The sequence below is a fragment of the Salvelinus fontinalis genome, chromosome 15 (assembly GCF_029448725.1).
Source record: "Salvelinus fontinalis isolate EN_2023a chromosome 15, ASM2944872v1, whole genome shotgun sequence".
Lineage (NCBI taxonomy): Eukaryota > Metazoa > Chordata > Actinopteri > Salmoniformes > Salmonidae > Salvelinus > Salvelinus fontinalis.
This window is the reverse complement of record NC_074679.1, coordinates 18087365-18108100: the sequence shown is the minus strand read 5'-3', so window position 1 is coordinate 18108100 and position 20736 is coordinate 18087365. Positions and strand designations below refer to the sequence as shown.

General features: G+C 42.3%; 2 protein-coding genes across 2 annotated transcripts in view; one reads left to right on the top strand and one right to left on the bottom strand.

Moving 5' to 3' along the window:
• LOC129811503 (BTB/POZ domain-containing protein KCTD3-like) overlaps nucleotides 1–3269 on the bottom strand; it is a 30985-nt gene extending 27716 nt beyond the window's left edge. Inside the window, exons 1-6 of the mRNA XM_055862865.1 lie at nucleotides 2804–3269; nucleotides 2166–2219; nucleotides 854–899; nucleotides 604–677; nucleotides 431–489; nucleotides 43–123 (exon numbers count right to left, since the gene is read on the bottom strand). Coding sequence (XP_055718840.1) covers nucleotides 43–123; nucleotides 431–489; nucleotides 604–677; nucleotides 854–899; nucleotides 2166–2219; nucleotides 2804–2874 — 385 coding nt within the window. The 5' untranslated portion in view covers nucleotides 2875–3269. The remainder of the gene's footprint in view (nucleotides 1–42; nucleotides 124–430; nucleotides 490–603; nucleotides 678–853; nucleotides 900–2165; nucleotides 2220–2803) is intronic.
• Nucleotides 3270–6533: 3264 nt separating this feature from the next.
• On the top strand, nucleotides 6534–16372 carry LOC129811500 (nuclear receptor-binding protein-like). Its single transcript, XM_055862859.1, has 18 exons — nucleotides 6534–6729; nucleotides 7434–7786; nucleotides 7881–8003; nucleotides 8583–8687; nucleotides 8864–8953; nucleotides 9100–9140; nucleotides 9436–9530; nucleotides 9669–9752; nucleotides 9890–9948; nucleotides 10098–10196; nucleotides 10359–10491; nucleotides 10678–10768; nucleotides 10871–10921; nucleotides 11405–11540; nucleotides 11653–11706; nucleotides 11829–11892; nucleotides 13156–13211; nucleotides 14729–16372. Exons 2-18 carry the CDS (start codon nucleotides 7577–7579, stop codon nucleotides 14822–14824), a joined length of 1587 nt encoding a protein of 528 aa, XP_055718834.1. The 5' UTR covers nucleotides 6534–6729; nucleotides 7434–7576; the 3' UTR covers nucleotides 14825–16372.
• The last annotated feature ends 4364 nt before the right edge of the window (nucleotides 16373–20736 follow it).

The window sequence follows — 20736 nt, the reverse complement described above, 5'->3', positions numbered from 1 at the left end:
GATCCAGAATTCTAGGTAAGAGGAGTTGTGGGAATACAGTACCTGTAGGGGGAAGGTATCCATGGAATAGAACACTGCCACAGGACGAACGTTCTATTTCCTCACACAGCAGCAACCTCCTCACTGAAGACAGCCACCACAACACAAGAGGCAGATATTCAGAAACCAAACATAATTATGCCACCAAATCAGCACTTCGTGTCAGGAAAGTAGTTTTATATTGTATATTTTATATAGGTAGGTATACTGTATCTGATAGCTAATAGGTAAATGGACAAGGGAAAACTATAAAGTGATTATTATTTGTGTTATTTCCCAGATTAGCTCAAGACATTAAGTGAGAAATATAGCAAATAAATAACTATGTAATACCATAGTAATACCAGATAGTAGCATAGTAATTATTCAATTTAGTGCACGGACGCCATACCTAATGGCGTTATCCCATAAAACTCAGCTTCATGGCGGAGAATGTTAATGTTTACCCCCCTACGAAGAGAAGAGAACATCAGTCAAGACCTAACCTGGCCCAATATGCTTTACCATAATGTAGACTATATACACATATTGACCTTGTATGTAAGAAGGGTCAGGTATTCTTACCTTAAGTCTAACTCTTTGGTTCGAAGGAAATTCAAGATGGGCGCAAAGGCTGTTGGGTCCCTGTCAATAAATATCTAGAGGACAAGAGGGACATTTAGAAGTCATGTTTTTTTTTAGGGGGGGGATAAATACCATTGGTACAGTAATATCACTGCATAAAAGAGCATAAGAGAGTACATCTGTGGAATGTTTAGTCCCCTGTCCAAAAAACATTGGAACATATTTGTTTATGTAACGACTCAGAACTCACAGCTCCAGTTTCATCCAGTAGAGATGATATTCTCCCACTCAGCAAACTGAAACACACACAGGCACATACACACACTTAACCTCTTTTTTGATTTGTTTTATTTCACCTTTATTTAACCAGGTAGGCTAGTTGAGAACAAGTTCTCATTTACAACTGCGACCTGGCCAAGATAAAGCATAGCAGTGTGAACAGACAACAACATAGAGTTACACATGGAGTAAACAATAAACAAGTCAATAACACAGTAGGGGGAGAAAAAAAAAGAGTCTATATACATTGTGTGCAAAAGGCATGAGGAGGTAGGCAATAAATAGGCCATAGGAGCGAATCATTACAATTTAGCAGATTAACACTGGAGTGATAAAACATCAGATGATCATGTGCAAGTAGAGATCCTGGTGTGCAAAATAGCAGAAAAGTAAATAAATAAATAAAAACAGTATGGGGTGAGGTAGGTAAATTGGGTGGGCTATTTACAGATGGACTATGTACAGCTGCAGCGATCGGTTAGCTGCTCAGATAGCAGATGTTTAAAGTTGGTGAGGGAAATAAAAGTCTCCAACTTCAGCAATTTTTGCAATTCATTCCAGTCACAGGCAGCAGAGAACTGGAAGGAAAGGCGGCCAAATGAGGTGTTGGCTTTGGGGATGATCAGTGAGATATACCTGCTGGAGCACGTGCTACGGGTGGGTGTTGTTATCGTGACCAGTGAACTGAGGTAAGGCGGAGCTTTACCTAGCATGGACTTATAGATGACCTGGAGCCAGTGGGTCTGGCGACGAATATGTAGCGAGGTCCAGCCGACTAGAGCATACAGGTCGCAGTGGTGGGTGGTATAAGGTGTTTTAGTCACAAAACGGATGGCACTATGATAAACTGCATCTAGTTTGCTGAGTAGAGTATTGGAAGCTATTTTGTAGATGACATCGCCGAAGTCGAGGATCGGGAGGATAGTCAGTTTTACGAGGGTAAGTTTGGCAGCGTGAGTGAAGGAGGCTTTGTTGCGAAATAGAAAGCCGATTCTAGATTTGATTTTGGATTGGAGATGTTATATATGAGTCTGGAAGGAGTTTACAGTCTAGCCAGACACCTAGGTATCTTGCTCTAGTTAGCCATAAAAAGCTCATCTCAATTTCGCTCTGGCTTTATCTCAACTGTGGGGCAATCCTGTAGTCCTAACGCTGTTTGATACCCTGTACATTATCAATATTGATTCGCTGGGAGATAAACATGAAGTGAACTGGGTCACCTTTCCAGAGCTGTAGCCAGATCACATCTTAGCAGAGATAAAGAGATGTGTGGATTGACCCACCTTGAAAAGAAAGAGTCTGGGATCCACATGAGAGTCTGTCTAGAGGTGCTGAACCTGAGGAAGGAGAGGATATACCTAAGATCAAACCGACTTAGACATATCATGACAATGCAAAATGAATGAGACTCAATGACAGTGGATTGTATTTTACAATACTATTTTTCATGAATTCTCATAGGTTGTCACGTTTTTTATCATATTCATCCGGTGTAGGATATCACCACATATTGTATTCCTATGTCCAAGCCAAGGTGGAATCATGTTACAGATCAATACACACATACAATATGGAAAGTGTTTAATGTGGGATATCATGCTTGGGAAATTCATATGCTGCTGCTAACACATATGTGACTGGAACACCGTCAATAATTCGGGCAATTTACTACACATTGTCCAGACATATGCTAAAATACGTTTTGCAACAATGTAAACACGCCTTGACAATGTGTTGCGTGCTTTTCGTGCATTTTATCTCAGCCCGAATTCCATGTTATCGTCTGCGACATCATATCAACCTAAAAAGAAACGACCAAGCCGTCTGTCTGCCTGTTCGAGTATGTTAATAGTATCCTGCCCTCCCTGAGAGCACATTGACAGTTTTTAGACTGAATTGGTCTATTTAAACGATGTAATACCGTGTCCCACCAACGTTCAGTTGGATAATTTCTCCCATCCCAGATGTTAAATTGTTGCCATTCGCGGCCATGTTTCCACCCCGTCCCGTGCGCGTGGGTCACTCGTAGCCAGCAGAAGCTGTACTGTTTCCAGTACGTTGTAGCAATCTCCAGTTTCCCCACTTCGGCTCTTCGCTCCCCGCGTCCTTCCAAGCCTCCATAAAAGATTTCACTTCCACGCAGCATCTGCAATTCTCCCTGCATACATAACCTAGCATAAACTACGGCTATGTGTAACCTTGTGGTAATGGTCAGGTGCGTCTAATTTTGCTGTATTCGCCGATATACTCGTTCCTATAGATCCATGTGTGTTTTTAGTGGCGTATATTTTAGGGTCTGGTTCGTTTTCTGTGTCGTACGGTTACTCGATGCTGTGATCTTCTTCTTAGATGAGGTTTAATGGCGGTTGGCATCCAATATTTTGCATTACCGCCCCCAACTGAACTATAGTATAAATCCATTACACGTTGTAATAGATCATGGGCAAAGGGGAAACGGGAATTTTTTTATAAAACATATTTTTAATTACCCTACCAACTAACCCTACACTCATATAAACCCACCACCTTATTCCACTAATTTAATCTGATCCTAGCCCAGGCCAACGACCTGGATGGACGGGACACCACCAGTCAACACACCCTGTAACTCTTCTAAAATCCAATCTCGTACACCCAAGTACTTCTCAGCTGCTGCCAAAACAACATCTATTTTCTGTGATTTACTTTCCATTTCTGCAGTACAGTTGATAACCATTGCTACAGAATGAACGCTAAGAAGCTAACCTTACTGAAGCATATATAACTCATAGGCCTATCCCTCTGTGCTGGCACAAATCTACTACTCAGAGGGATCCTCTCAGCATAACTCACCCTTGACCCATCTTCCTCTACTTTCTTCACTCCCTCGGCATACAACACCTGCCTCAGCACACATGCACTTCCGATCTCCAGCAACATGGGCACCCCTACAGTTGACACACAACTTTTACCACTGAAACTACACAATCCTTTGTCTCATGCCCTCCTGCACACTTCTCACATCTTGTAATCTCCCTCCTAAACACTGCTGCAACATGACCATAAACGTAGCACCTGAAACACAGCAGTGGATTTTGCACTAAAGATCTAACAGGATAACTGAAATATCCTAACATGACTTTGTCGGGTAAAGACTCTAATTCAAATCTCGAAAGGCACAGAGCGCCCACTCCCTCTGGGCGGAAGAAACACAAACAAACATCACAAGTCCACTTCAGTTTACCTTCACCGATTTAACAGTACCCAACATCTTTTCCACCCAACCCGATACCACATTTGGATCAGCCAAAACGCCTTATCATAGTAGTTACATATTCAACCTCAGGAGGCTGTAGAAATTTGGCGTGTCCCTAAAACCCTCACAAACTTTTACAGGTGCACAATTGAGAGCATCCTGTCAGGCTGTATCACCGCCTGATACTGCAACTGCACCGCCCGCAACCGCAGGGCTCTCCAGAGGGTGGTCAGGTCTGGGAAAACTACCTGCCCTCCAGGACACCTTCAGCACCCGATGTCACAGGAAGGCCAAAAAAATCATCAAGGACATCAACCACCCGAGCCACGGCCTGTTCACCCTGCTACCATCCAAAAGGGGAGGTCAGTACAGGTGCATCAAAGCTGGGACCGAGAGACTGAAAAACAGCTTCTATCTTAAGGCCATTAGACTGTTAAATAGCCTTCACTAGCCGGCTTCCACCCGGTTACGCAACCCTACACCTTAGAAGCTGCTGCCCTATATACATACAGTTGAAGTCGGAAGTTTACATAGACTTAGGTTGGAGTCATTAAAACTAGTTTTTCAACCACTCCACAAATTTCTTGTTAATCAACAAACTATAGTTTTGGCAAGTCGTTTAGGATATCTACTTTGTGCACGACACAAGTAATTTTTCCAACAATTGTTAACAGACTGATTTTTCACTTATAATTCACTGTATCACAATTTCAGTGGGTCAGAAGTTTACATACTCTAAGTTGACTGTGCCTTTAAACAGCTTGGAAGATTCCAGAAAATTATGTCATAGCGTTAGAAGCTTCTGATAGGCTAATTGACATAATTTTAGTCAATTGGAGGTGTACCTGTGGATGTATTTCAAGGCCTACCTTCAAACCCAGTGCCTTGTTGCTTGACATCATGGGGAAATCAAAAGAAATCAGCCAAGACCTCAGAAAAAAATTGTAGACCTCCACAAGTCTGGTTCATCCTTGGGAGCAATTTCCAAACGCCTGAAGGTACCAAGTTCATCTGTACAAACAATAGTGCGCAAGTATAAACACCATGGGACCACGCAGCCGTCATACCGCTCAGGAAGGAGACGCCTTCTATCTCCTAGAGATGAACGTACTTTGGTGCGAAAAGTGCAAATCAATCCCAGAACAACAGCAAAGGACCTTGTGAAGAGGCTGGAGGAAACAGGTACAAAAGTATCTATATCCACAGTAAAACGAGTCCTATATCGACATAACCTGAAAGGCCGCTCAACAAGGAAGAAGCCACTGCTCAAAAACTGACATTAAAAAAGCCAGACTACAGTTTGCAACTGCACATGGGGACAAAGATTGTACTTTTTGGAGAAATGTCCTCTGGTCTGATGAAACCAAAATATAACTGTTTGGCCATAATGACCATCGTTATGTTTGGAGGAGAAAGGGGGAGGCTTGCAAGCCGAAGAACACCATCCCAACCATGAAGCACAGGGGGTGGCAGCATCATGTTGTGGGGGTGCTTTGCTGCAGGAGGGACTGGTGCACTTCACAAAATAGATGGCATCATGAGACAGGAAAATTACGTGGATATATTGAAGCAACATCTCAAGACATCAGTCAGGAAGTGAAGGCTTGGTCGCAAATGAGTCTTCCAAAGGGACAATGACCCCAAGCATTCTTCCAAAGTTGTGGCAAAATGGCTTAAGGACAACAAAGTCAAGGTATTGGAGTGGCCATCACAAAGCCCTGACCTCAATCCTGTAGAAAATGTGTGGGCAGAACTGAAAAAGTGTGTCGAAGCAAGGAGGCCTACAAACCTGACTCAGTTACACCAGCACTGTCAGGAGGAATGGGCCAAAATTCACCTAACTTATTGTGGGAAGCTTGTGGAAGGCTACCCGAAACGTTTGACCAAAGTTAAACAATTTTAAAGGCAATGCTACCAAATACGAATTGATTGTATGTAAACGTCTGACCCACTGGGAATGTGATGAAAGAAATAAAAACTGAAATAAATCGTTCTCTCTACTATTATTCTGACATTTCACATTCTTAAAATAAAGTGGTGATCCTAACTGACCTAAGACATGGACTTTTACTAGGATTAAATGTCAGGAATTGTGAAAACTGAGTTTAAATGTATTTGGCTACGGTGTATGTAAACTTCCGACTTCAATTTATACACAGGCCATCAGTCGAATTCAAAATCATGTTAAGTGCAGTGGCTACTTTAAACGTTACTTTTTGTATCCTTGTAAGATTTTTTTCTAGACAAACATGGTTACTTTGTGTCATGATGCGAATACAACATTGATAACTAAGCGCTGATAAATAAGGGGCTATTTATCCAACAAATGCCCTAACTAATGGATGGGATTGGGTTGAGTTGGAGGTAGTGTAATCTGATCCTAGATCAGTGGTAGGGGAGCAATGTTTACCTCTCGAGCACTGAGGTATAGGTTATCAAAGCTGCGCTTTACATGCGCATTGCGCACAATGGTGGAAGTAGTTCTGATATTCTGCGAATGGGTGTCCCTCCCCCTGGCCATTTAGAGATAGCTAGCTTCTAACGTTATTAGCTAGATAAATTACGCACTGTGAGGGGTTTTACAATAAATACATGTCGTCGCTTTCTTCTAAGTAAGTAGCTAACCGTGTGTGTTGATATAATTGCTGGGTAACAATGGGACTATTGCTGACTTGTTAATACGCTAGCTAGCTGACAATAGCTAATGAACTGCTTGCCTAAGTTATCTTGCTAGTTCACTAGATAGCTAGCTAACTTTGCTAACGTTAGCTAAAGTTGTGTTTTCAGCTTGTTTGTTTGTTGTTTATCGGAGTTCGTGCTAGACATATTTTCTGAATGCATGTACGTTAACTGTTTATGTAGCATTTTGTAGTTGAGACCCATGGCCGGGGATAACTTTACGTTTTAGTGAAAGTTGATCAATTAGCTAGCTTCTGTTAGTTATAGCTAACTTAGTGTCCTGGGTTTGGGATAGAGAGGCGTGTAAAGTTAACTTGAGTGCCCGACAGCCAATTAGCTTGCTAACTAACGTTAGCAAACTAACAAAACAATTTACTTGGCTGCCTCATTAATTACAGTCCACTATAACAACTGCATAGCAAGTAAGCCACGTTTCAATTTTAATTCTGGCAAATTTCTTTTCTTTGCTGCCTTTACTGGTAACCATAGAGTTATTGTTGAGTGACATAGCAAGTCTTGACCCAATTGGATTAGTAGTTCATAAAGAAAAGTTGAGAAGGTCTTATTTCATATAACAGGTAAGGTATTGATTGCTATGTAAGTTGTGTGTGATATTAAGGTTCTCGTTTGCCTATAGTGCCTCATAGCTCCCAGGGTGTGTGAGGGAGTGGAAGGGGGCGCGACTGCTACAGTTTGAGAAGAGCGAGAAAGGCGTTCTGCCTTCACACCCCCCAGAGGAGAAGAGTAGCATAGTCCTTCTCAGAGATCTGTATTGCTGTGATGTCAGAGGGAGACGGTAAACCCCTCCAGGTCCCGGAAGCCAAGGCAGAGACGGTGACCCCAAGTGGCCAGGGACCTGCGTCTGTGTGTCCCCCTGTAACGGGGCCCCCCGCCACCACCCCCACAGAGGATGAGGAGGAGGAGAGCGAAGACGAGTCGGAGATCCTGGAGGAGAGCCCCTGCGGCCGCTGGCAGAAACGCAGAGAGGAGGTGAGACGGGAGACCATTGGACTATCAATGAACGTTTTGCAACTGTGTTTGTGAAGGTACTGAACCATGTCTCTGCCTCTGTTCTCTCTCCCAGGTGAACCAGCGGAATGTACCAGGGATAGATGCTGCCTACCTGGCCATGGACACGGAGGAAGGGGTGGAGGTGGTCTGGAACGAGGTCATGTTCTCAGAGAGGAAGAACTTCAAGCTGCAGGAGGTACAGTATGCCTGGCGGCGACACCAGCAGGATGCTCAGTCTGAAATCAGACCCCCAGTGTCCTTTTATTGACTCATTACTTAATCTGAACTCAAATTCAAACAGCTCAAGGCTTCCTTTCTAAGTAGCTGAATACAGGCAGCTCTGGCCTTAGAATAAAATCTAATTTTATTTATTCACCACATTTCAGACATGGAATGCAATGCAATGTGTGGTTTACAGGGGGGGGAAAACTGCTTCAGACTTCCTGAGGTCATGTATTCAGTGATGAAAATAACTTGAGGTGTAGACAAAGGGAAAAAAATAAGAATCATCATTCAAAGTATGTTGTTACATTGTTCCATCATTTCACTCACTCGCTTTGATGCTTCTATCTCATGATGCAATCTGGCCTGGAGGAAGAGAGAGCATTTGGTATTTCCCCCCTCCTCCTCTCTCATGTCTAGTAGAACTGTTATCTTTGTACTTGAGCGAATATCTAATTTCATATGCCTTGCACACTGATACAAACAGTTGAACCCACCACTACAGACCCTGTTTATTTAAATGTTTACCATGTCTGTCCACCTCTGTGAACAGGAGAAGGTGAAGTCTGTGTTTGACAACCTGATTCAGCTGGAACATCTCAACATCGTCAAGTTCCACAAGTACTGGGCTGACATTAATGACATCAACCGCGCCAGGGTAAGTTCTGTCTGCTACGGGAGGAGAAACCTTCCTTGTTTGGCCTGGTTGATATAATCAGGACTGAATGCGAGTGAGTAGTGAGTGAAATGACAACATTTCATTTCAACATTTTATGTAACAACATAATTTGAATGATTCTTCTTAACTTATTTTTTCCTTTGTCTACACCTCAGGTTATTTTCATCACTGAGTACATGTCTTCGGGAAGTCTGAAGCAGTTTCTGAAGAAGACCAAGAAGAACCACAAGACTATGAATGAAAAGGTGCAGATGTCATAATACAATTTACCCTGCCCACCAAGTCACCTACAACACAGTAGCACATCAAAGGATGCTTAGCGTATAAGAAGATGTTCAATAGTCTACATGTAACAGGAAGTATGTTGTTTGTTTGTTTGTTTGTTCTTTAGGCGTGGAAGAGATGGTGCACCCAGATCCTCTCAGCCCTCAGGTCAGTCTTTCTCTCACACAGACCAACTCTGTCATAGCTGCAACGCTAATACCAGGACCCCATATCCAATCCAAATGGGCAGCCAGGGTCATGCTCAGTAGGCAGGAAACATGGCTGAAAATGTTAAAACCGAGTGAAATGGGGAGGTACTAATACCCGATGTTGTCAATATTTTTTTTTATTTCCATTCCAAAATATTTTCCTGTGTAGTGCGCTACTGAACCTACCCTGGTTTATGAGGTAAGCCACAAAAACACAGTGCTTTACTTCTCTGCTTTCTGATGTGACTCTGTAGTTACCTCCACTCCTGTGAGCCACCCATCATCCACGGGAACCTGACCTGTGACACCATCTTCATCCAACACAACGGACTCATCAAGATAGGATCAGGTAGGACTCTAGTCATAACCACTGGTTTATTACTGGCTTAGCAGCACTGTCCAGGCCAGCCCTATCTTCCAGAGATAACATAGTTATAACAGATTTATAGACTGTGTCTAACCCAGTATATCTGTTTTTCTCCTTCAGTGGCTCCAGACACCATCAACAACCATGTAAAGACCTGCAGAGAGGAGCAGAAAAACCTGCATTTCTTCGCCCCGGAATATGGCGGTAAAGAAGGACATTTTATGGATAGGTTATATGTTTGGTTATTTGTAGGGTAAAAGGAATGCATATATTCTCAGGAAATGATAGACTATTGAGTCACTCAATCCATTGTTTCCTATCTTACATTCTCCCACCTGTAGCTGTTGCAGATGTCACTACTGCAGTTGATATCTATTCCTTTGGGATGTGTGCCTTGGAGGTGAGATGGGAGACTTAACATCACCAATTTCCCATGTCGATTTCTCTGTGTGCCAGAATTTTTGATGTCATCACTCCGCATAATTTTTATGTGACGGTGTTGCGACTTGTGTTGGGTGGGTGGTGGTGATATCATTGTGTGTTGTGTAGATGGCAGTATTGGAGATCCAGGGGAATGGAGAATCTTCCTACGTCTCTCAGGATGCCATCAACAATGCCATACAGTCACTGGAAGACCTACTGCAGAGGGTAGGAGAGTGTTTGTCTGTGTGCGTAAACATGAAACATGACATAATACAGAACATTAATAGATAAGAACAGCTCAAGGACAGAACTACATACATTGCGTGCATGTATTATACGATTTTCCCTGGAAGTGTGTGTGTGATGCCATGTGTGTGTACCTTGCAGGAGTTTATCCAGACTTGTCTGGAGGCTGACCTGTTTAAGAGACCTACAGCCAGAGAGCTGCTGTTCCACCAGGCTCTGTTTGAGGTGCCCCTGTTGAAGCTGCTAGCTGCACACTGCATAGTCAGCCACCAGCGTGAGTTTTATTGTACACACACACACTCTCACTCACATACTCTGCATCATCAGCCACCAGTGTGAGTCTTATCACACACACTCCAGTTTGAGTCTCAAACACAAGACACACGCATGCTCACAAATACACACACTGCATTGTCACCACCAGCGTGAGTACCCCAAATCTTTTCCATACCTCTTTCAGATATGATCCCTGAGAATGCCTTAGAGGAGATCACTAAGAACATGGACCCCAACCTCATCATTGCTGAGATAAAGGAGGGTGTGCAGCTCAAGTAAGAGACAACAGTTTATACTTCAAGGAAGACACAGTTGGTTTTTGATCTCAGGGTATTTTCTTCAGAAACCTGTGCTGATCCTGTTTCTTTCCTCATCAGGCTGTCTCAGTTTCCTGCCTTGGAGCTGGATAAGTTCCTGGAGGATGTCCGGTAAGTAACTTCTCATCAACTATTGACCACGACGGGACAGATGTCTATCATGCTCACCACTAGAGGGCGTAGTTAACCCACAGCACTCACTCTACCACTACAGTACTAGACAATGATTCTGTAATGCACTATACAACCACCTGGTGGCAGTATTTAACTTGGACTGTTATTCTGCTTTGCCTGTATCTCAAATGTGTTTGTATCCAGCCCTTCCATCACTCTTACTTTTAGTTGAAGTATTGCTAGAATCTCTATTTGAAAAATGAATGAGAATACCTGCAAACTCAAGATTTGTTCCCGGAGTATGAATTTGCAAGATTTTGAACAATCCGGGGTCTTCACTTTGGCCTTAATTAAATGTGTGTAAGATTATTGCCTGTCTGTGATTTGACCCCCCCTGTTTGGTCACAAACAAATAAAATGTGTCTTTTACCTGTCTAATCATGACATGTAAAATAACCCGCTGCCCTCCCTACCCAACAGGAATGGCATCTACCCCCTGACAGCATTCGGCCTGCCCTCTCACCAGCAGCCCCAGCAGTCCCCTGTTAAGTCCCCCATTGTCACCCCTTCTGTCAAATCCCCCACCCCAGAACCTGCTGAACTAGAGACACGCAAGGTGAGGGGGGAGTGGGGAAATTATACAAATCCACTCAATGAACTAATAATGGTAATACTACGTAATACATTTTATTTGTTGGCTTTCTATCTACATTTCTCACCTTCTGCAGGTTGTTCAGATGCAGTGTAATATTGAGCCGGTGGAGGAGGGTGCAAAACATCATGTAAGTAGCATTAATCAAATTATTTTTTAGATCAGTGAATAAACGTTAGATGACCATAGACGAGTGTGTTCTAGTGGCCAGTCACTGAATGTGTAACCGTTACATCTCCTTTCCATCCACAGCTGACACTACTGTTGAAGCTGGAGGACAAACTCAACAGACACTTAAGCTGTGACTTGTTACCCAGTAAGAACAAGAGATAGAAACACACAGACATTGATCTGGGCAGACAGGGGCTGGAGATCAAAGTATACGAACAGCTAAAAGAAAAGGAAGACTGCACACACACTGAGATCTATGCTATTGGCAACCCAGTGTGCTTTATTAGACAACGCTTGGACCCTTAGGTCTTCTATAATAATAGCCTGACAATCCACAGCCCATATACTGCTCCCAAGGGGGCCAATATGATTAAGTCTTACAGGATGGTCCCTCCTAACATGCCAGACAGACCACAAGTCACCATCAAACTATGTTATAACCCATATGTTATCTTATAGAGGATATGTTATCTTTGGGTAAGATAACATAACCACACAGCATTCCTTTAAACCAGGGATGGGCAAATGGCAGCCCTGAGATCAATTTAAAATATGTACAATAGCAATCAAAAGTTTGGACACACTCATTCAAGGATTTTTCTTTGTTTTAAAATCTTACCATTTTTAAATAATGTCAGATTTCACAATTGGAGAGATTTACAGTTATAACTCTCCCAGCTCTTATGTCGGACTCTGTGTGTGTATTGTCTGGGAATGGCACAACTTTGGCCATCCAAGCCTGTCTGAGTGTGTGTTTTTGTCTTTATGACTCCAGACACTGGCCTGCCCTAGTGTACTGTAACCCCAGCCTAACCCACACCAGTGGGGCTGCTCCTATCGCATGCATAGCTGCCACCAACAGACTGTGTGCGTGGACGTACATGCATGTGTGCCGTGTATGTGTGAAAAGTAGCTGGAGAGTCTAACGTGCAGATAAGATGGAATGGGGGGGGTGGGGGGAATGCATGGTAGGCCATATCAGTACAGTACAAACATGATATTATTGAACCCTGTAAGGAATAGAGGTTTAAGTCAGGGATATACATGGAACACAAGTCTTTGCATGGCCAGGTGGGTGTGTCCAGACACACACACGGCAGGCGTCTAGTGTTGCAGGCCTGCATGTTGAGAATGGCAGGCATGTGTGTATGCTGCTGGCAGCTGCTCTCTGGGGAGGGCTGGGCACTGATACTTTCTGCAGTAGGCACACACATTATGCGTCTATCAGTGATGGTAAGATTATGACAGGAAGAGACTAGGCACTACGGTTTCTGTCTAAAGTCCAATGTAACTCTGTTGTGGTTAATGTTGGTGTTACCAACACATTTAATTTTGCACCTAAAGGGCAACTTCACTGCTAGACAATGTATGTGTGTTTCCACTGACCCTGTTGTCTGTTCTGCTTCAGATGAGAATGTACAGGAACTGGCTGTTGAGCTGGTACAACTGGGCTTCATCAGCGAGGTAAGGGTGTACTTGTGTGAGAGAGAGGAACAAGTGTGTGTGTTTGTAGGGGTTCTGTGGTAGAGAGGTGTGTGTGTGTACTGTCAAGAGGTTCTGTGGTAGAGAGGTGTGTGTCAGGGTTTGTGAGTGTAATTGTTGTAGCTGGCATAGGAGAGGCAGTGAGTGTCCATTGAGAGGGTCACACCCTGCACCCACTTCAGCTCTCACTGACCCCTATAAACACACACGCCCAAATGCCAGATAGCAGCTCCTGCTCTCCACTCTACTACAGATAGGACTGTCTGTTTTTAGATTCTCTCACTCTTACTTTGTGCCTTCAGAAAGTATTCACATCCGTTGACTTTTCTCACATTTACAGCCTGAATTTAAAATGGATTACATTGAGATTGTGTGTCACTGGCCTACACACAATACCCCATAATGTCAAAGTGGAATTATGTTTTTTAGATTATTTTTTTAACAAATTAATTTTAAAATAAAAAGCTGAATGTCTTGAGTCAGTAAGTATTCAACCCCTTTTGTTATGGAAAGCCTAAATAAGTTCAGGAGTAAAAATGTGCTTAATAACTTGCATGGACTTACTCTGTGTGCAATAATAGTGTTTAACATGATTTTTGAATGACTACCTCATCTCTGCCCCACACATACAAGTATCTGTAAGGTCCCTCAGTCGAGCAATGAATTTCAAACACAGATTCAAACACAGATGCAAAAAATGTGGCAAAGCAATTAACTTTTTGTTCTGAATACAAAGTGTTATGTTTGTGGCAAACACATCACTGAGTACCACTCTTCATATTTTCAAGCATGCTGCATCATGTTATGGGCATGCTTCTCATCGGCAAGGACTAGGGAGTTTTTTTTTAATTAACAAAATAGAGCTAAGAACAGGCAATATCCTAGAGGAAAAATAGGTTCAGTCCTGCTTTTCAACAGACACTGGGAGATTAAATTCACCTTCAGCAGGACAAGTACCTAAAACACAAGGCCAAATAGACACTAGTTACTAACCAAGACAACGTTGAATGTTCCTGAATGGCCTAGTTACAGTTTTGACTTAAATCAGCTTGAAAATCTATGGCAAGATTTGAAAATGGCTGTCTAGCAATGATCAACAACTAACCTGACAGAGCTTGAACACAATCCAGGTGTAGAAAGCTCTTAGGCTGTAGTCGCTGCCAAAGGTGATTGATTCTAACATGTGATGACTCAGGGGTGTGAATACTTTTATGTAAATTACATATTTCTGTATTTCATTTTCAATACATTTGCAAAAATATCTAGCCATGTTTTCACTTCATTATGGGATATTGTGCGTAGATGGGTGAGAAATATATTTTTAATCCATTTTGAATTCAGGCTATAACAACAAACTGGAATAAGTCAAGGGGTATGCATACATTCTGAAGGCACTGTATATCTCTGAAGCATGGCATCCATAATATCTCCCACAGCTGTTGAATCTTCAATATGTGTTGCCGCTCCACAACATGTTAATTGATTGATTGTCCCTACAGGTGGACCAAAGCAGGATGGCCACTGTGCTAGAAGAGGCCTTCACCAAGTTCTTCAGCAGGAACGGTTCCCTCAATCCCGTCACTGTGTCCTCATAACAGGATCAACATGGACCCCCACTCCATTACCTATAATACCCCCTACATGCTTGTTACAACCCTCCCTTTCGTACCCCTAAGGATCCATGGATCCCCACTTCAGTACCTATATACCTATAGGCAGGCTTAGGCCTACACCTATACCCCTGCTGGCCCCAACCACCACACATACACACCCCCTGCCTCAGACTCTTTCACCCGAACCTTGTGTGGTGTCTTCTATTTCTCTGGAGGACCATAGAGCCTTATTATGGGGCTGTCCGAGTCAGTCCCTCTCTGTTTAGTTCTCTATATACACAGTAGCAACTTATTTTGGAAAGGAAGCCAACACAGTTATCATATGTCAGTGTTACTTGTTTGTGTTTTATATCTTTGCCATTTGCCTTCTCGGTGGCTGTATACATGCACACGCTATCCGCCTTAAAGTTCTCTGCTTCAGTGTGGTCACGCACAGCTGTGCATGAATGTCTGCAGTGAACATACCTGTAGGTGACCATTGTAGGCTGCGTCTAGACAGCATGCCAAATTCTGATCTTTTTTTCCCCACTAATTGGTCTTTTAACCAATGAAAATGATCTGATCTGAATTGGCCTGCCTGTCTAAAGGCAGCCATATAGATATGAGTGGGATAGGGGAAGTCTAGGGGCTATATTTATGTTACAAATGTGTCATTGTATCTTTCCTATTTTTGTTTTTTACACTCTGAAATAGTTTACTGTGGTCTCAACTGATGGAGCCACACCCCCATCGAGGCTGAGCCAATAGTCTGGGAGGGGCTGTATTTACAGTCAAAGCAGAGGAACAAGCTGAAGGATTTACTGGAGATGGCCAATGGCTGGAGCTGTAGTTTAGAGGTGTTTGGGTGTTGAACAGTATTCATGCCTCTGATTTGTTATCACAACTTTATCTGTTCTGTAAAAAAAGATATACTTTACATTGTTTGGCAAAACTTTCTTATAGTGTACTTGGATAATGAAATGGTTTCCTTTGGACGTCCCGTTGAATATTCTGGCTATTAAGAAAGTGTTTTTGTTGTGAACAGCAGGTAAGGGTTTTACTTTACTGTACACATCCAAAGAGGAGTTTGTATGACGAGTAAATATATATAGATATAAGTGGACAAATTGTTAATGTAGTGGCCTGGCTGTGTGACTGGTACTGCTTTAGCCAAGCTGTTGTCTTGCCAAATGCAACAATGAAATGCTGTTGAACGCAGTTAGGTAACCTGGGTCACATTCAGTCGGACACAATGTTGTGGAATTAAAATCTGTTTTACGGTTACTGTAATATTCAATGTGCTTTTTTTTCCTCTTTATAGTCTATGTTCTGAGGAGCACTTGGGCAGTGTAGTTAGTGGTTGAGAAAGAGGGTGTGTGTGCGTGCGCATGAGAAGTAAGTTTGTGCTCGTGTGCCTTCTGACAAGTGTGTATCCTATGACAGCCTCTGCAATGTATGACTTCCTGTTTCCTCTTTAAATGGTTTGTATTTTTTGTTTCCTCTTTAAATTGTTTGGTATTTTCTATTTGTAAATAAATATGTAATGCACCACTTCTGCCCAAATGTCTCATCATTCATTATTTACTGAATCTCCTTCCAACTGGGATGTTTAATCAGGAAGTGCTAACAGTAGCTCAGTGAATACAGTTGAAGTCGGAAGTTGACACACTTAGGTTGGAGTCATTAAAACTGCATATTTCTTGTTAACAAACTACAGTTTTGGCAAGTCGGTTAGGACATCTACTTTGTGCATGACACAAGTAATTTATCCATTAACTATTTACAGACAGATTATTTCACTTAGAATTCGCTGTATCACAATTCCAGTGGGTCAGAAGTTTACATACACAAAGTTGACTACATTTAAAAAGCTTGGAAAATTCCAGAAAATTATGTCATGGCTTTAGAACCTTCTGATAGGCTAATCGACATCATTTGAGTCAATTGGAGGTGTACCTGCGGATGTATTTCAAGGCCTACCTTCAAACTCAGTGCCTCTTTTCTTGGCATTGTGGGAAAAACAAAAGAAATCAGCGAAGACCTCAGAAAAAAATTGTAGATCACATGTCTGGTTCATTCTTGGGAGCAATTTCCAAACGCCTGAAGGTACCATGTTCATCTGTACAAACAATAGTACGCAAGTATAAACACCATGGGACCACGCAGCCATCATACCGCTCAGGAAGGAGACGCGTTCTGTCTCCTAGAGTTGAACGTACTTTGGTGCGAAAAGTGCAAATCAATCCCAAAACAACAGCACAGGATCTTGTGAAGATGCTGGCGGAAACGGGTACAAAAGTACAGGTAAAAAAGGGTGAAAAATTCAAGGAAAAAAAGAAATAGTGACACAATAAAATAACAGTAGCGAGGCAATATACAGGGAGTACCGGTACTGAGACAATGTGCAGGAGTATGAGGTAGTTGAGGTAATTAAGGTAATGTGCACATGTAGGTAGGGGTAAAAAAGGGGACTATGCAATCAGGATAGATAATAAAATCAAAGCACATTTTATTTGTCACATGCGCCGAATACTTACTTACAAGCCCTTAACCAACACTGCAGTTCAAGAAATAGAGTTAAGAAAACATTTCCTAAAGTAAAAAAAATGTAATAAAAAAGTAACACGAAAATTATTAACAATAACGAGGAAATATACAGGGGGTACCGGTACCGAGTCAATGTGGGGGGGGGTACAGGTTATTCAAGATAATTTGTAAAGTAGATTAAAAACAGCGATTAGCAGCAGTGTAAAAACAAGCAGGGGTTGGGGGACAATTTAAATAGTCTGGGTGGCCATTTGATTAACTGTTCAGCAGTCTTATGGCTTGGGGGTAGAAGCGGTTCAGGAGTCTTGGGTCGCAGACTTGGAGCTCCGGTACGGCTTGCCGTGCGGTAGCAGAGAGAACAGTCTATGCAGAGAGAACAGTCTATGACTAGGGTGGCTGGAGTCTGACAATATTTAGGGCCTTCCTCTGACACTGACTGGTATAGAGGTCCTGAATGGCAGGGAGTTCGGCCCCAGTGATGTACTGGGCCATACGCACTACCCTCTGTAGCGCCTTGCGATCGGATGTCAAGTAGTTGCCATACCATGCGGTGATGCAGCCAGTCAAGCTGCTTTCAATGGTTCAGCTGCAGAATTTTTTGAGGATCGGAAGGCCCATGCGAAATCTTCAGCCTCTTGAGGAGGAAAAGGCGTTGTCATGGCCTCTTCACAACTGTGTTGGTGTGTTTGGACCATGATAGGTCCTTAGTGTATACTAAACAACAGCTATGAACATAACATGTAACCCCAATAACCTTTGTCCCGTTAATATCCCGTGGGCAGATTCTGCGCAGTTGACCAAATATGTGAGATTTTACTTCTGGGTTAACCAAGATTGCCCTCCCTTGAACACCCAACTCAAACATCAAAGGCATCACATCCCTGGGAATAAGCTTCACCCTCCCCAATTTATTCTAACCCTTCCAGAACAAACTAATTCACTCAAAAATGATTTCCTTCCACCATTCATGTAGACAAGAGTGCAGAATCTAGAACACTTCCATCGTCTCCATTAGGGCTGTGGTGGAAATTTCGTCAGCTGGTGATTGTCAAGCAAATAACCGCCGGTCCCACAGTAAATGGCCGTTAATGAACATAAACACATTTAGCATTTCCTAGCTTCCATGCATAGCCTACAAGCTACTGATGCAGATCTTTGTAACATCTACATTTTAAAAAGTCTAATAAATCCATGTAATATAACCTATACCATCAAAATAAATCCATTATTTATTTTAGACCGGTTTGTTAGAAACATGACATGAAGAAAATGTAGAATGTACAATTCAAGGCACACTTAACCAGCATGGCTACCACAGCATTCTGCAGCGATACGCCATCCCATCTGGTTTGCGCTTCGTGGAACTATCATTTGTTTTTCAACAGGACAATGACCCAACACACCTCCAGGCTGTGTAAGGGCTATTTGACCAAGAAAGAGAGTGATGGTACTCAGCACTCTATTCCAATTATCTTCAGCGTTTTTCAATTTGGAAAATTTTGATATGGAATTTTGTTTACTTTCTGAATCGAAATGGTATTGACCCCAACCCTGGTAGCCTACTTTACAACAATAACCATACAATGATGACCGTGTGCTGATCTGTCAGATAAGGAGAAGGGCCCGGGGCATCTGATGAAGAAGGGGTTTACTCTGATGCTGGTGGGTCACATTAACTTCATCCTGGGAGCCATCATCCACGGCAGCATCCCGCGCCACATCTCTAAACCCAATGACCAGATCACCACCGAATTCACTGCCGCCAACATCCTCTCTGTCACCTCCGGACTGCTGGTCAGTCAGTGAACTATAGGTTACCTATAGGTTACCATAAAGAACTGTTGCACAACATGAGCTCTTTGGCTCTCATGAAAACATTTGTATTGATGCCATTGTAATAATAGAGTGCTGAGTACCAGGCAGTTGGCACGTTTAGTAGGCTACTAATGACCATCAGCAGCATCAGAGCTTGGAGAAGCCTAATTACTGTGACTAAACGGTCACATGGAATTCGACTGCCTTTATGACTCGTGACAACCGATGTGGCGGTAATACGGTCACCTTAACAGCACAAGTCTCCGTCACATTTCAGCCCGGCAGGTGGCGGTAGTGTTGGGGAAACTACTCTAAGAAGATGGTTTACCAAGCTACCAATTACTTCAGACTGAAAGAAGTTGTATAGTTTACTTAACTAAAGTTACATTGAAAAAGTAGTTAGCTACATCCAAACTACTTCGTGAAAGATTATCATATGTAAATCTGAAATGTCATAAACTATAAATTGCAAGAACAGATCACTTGAGTAATATGTTATCAGAATGTGTAATTTAGCTTATTAAACACAAAACAATGTTTCAAGCAAGAAATGATTGCCTACTTCACCCATATTTGGTTTAATTTGTGCAAAAAAGTAGTGTGTAGTTCCAGTAGTTAGCTGCACCAGTACATGGCAAAAAAAGGTTAACTACTGAAACACTTCCTAGATATGAATTTAGCTCAACTACCACCAAGCTAATAGAGCTCGCCAGCTTGTAGTCTTAAAAAACAGAAATTAGTTTGTTCAGCCATTCCTATGGAGAAAATGAATGGGTAAAGAATAGGAATTTGGGATAAACACCGAAAATAAGGTCTGAGGTGAACACAGGCTTAGGAGATCTTATACGTATTGTTCAATGAGATAATATCAGTCCGTTAACATGACCTTTATGAACTATGAAGCCTTTATGTGCTTTGTGTTTTTTTCTGACATAAATGCTTTAACATTTACAAAAAACGACATTGGCTGATTAAGATTATCTCATAGAACAACACATTTAAGATCTTCTAAGCCTGTGTTTACCACAAACCTTATTTTCTGCGTTAATCCGAAACCCCAACGAAAACGCCATTAATTTCCCCATAGGCTTTGTCCAATGAGCCATGGAGGGGTTAGTGAACTGAACATGATGAGCATATTGAGAGTTCAATCGATTTGAACAAGTGCTTACCGATGCATTTCATAACAAATAGTACGGTGTGAAGGCCTCTATGTAGCCCAATGTTTAGATAAGGACCAAATAGATGTGTTGCAGTAAATATATCTGCATAGTAATACAGATGTGTCAATGATAATGTGAGTAAGATGTAGGCTTTTGATCGTGTAAAATAATAACTATTTCTCTCTCGGCATAACATGTAGTTCACTACACAACACCAGCAGTATTTCCCTTAACAACACCAGCAGTAATTCCCTTAACATAGAGATCAATAGTAATGGCGTCTTTTTGTAAGCACTGTCCTTCGCAAACGCAGAACGTCCACATGCAGGAACGCCCCGAATTACGTGCTGCAGTTGCACACTATTGAAAATCCCAAATGAAGAACAACAA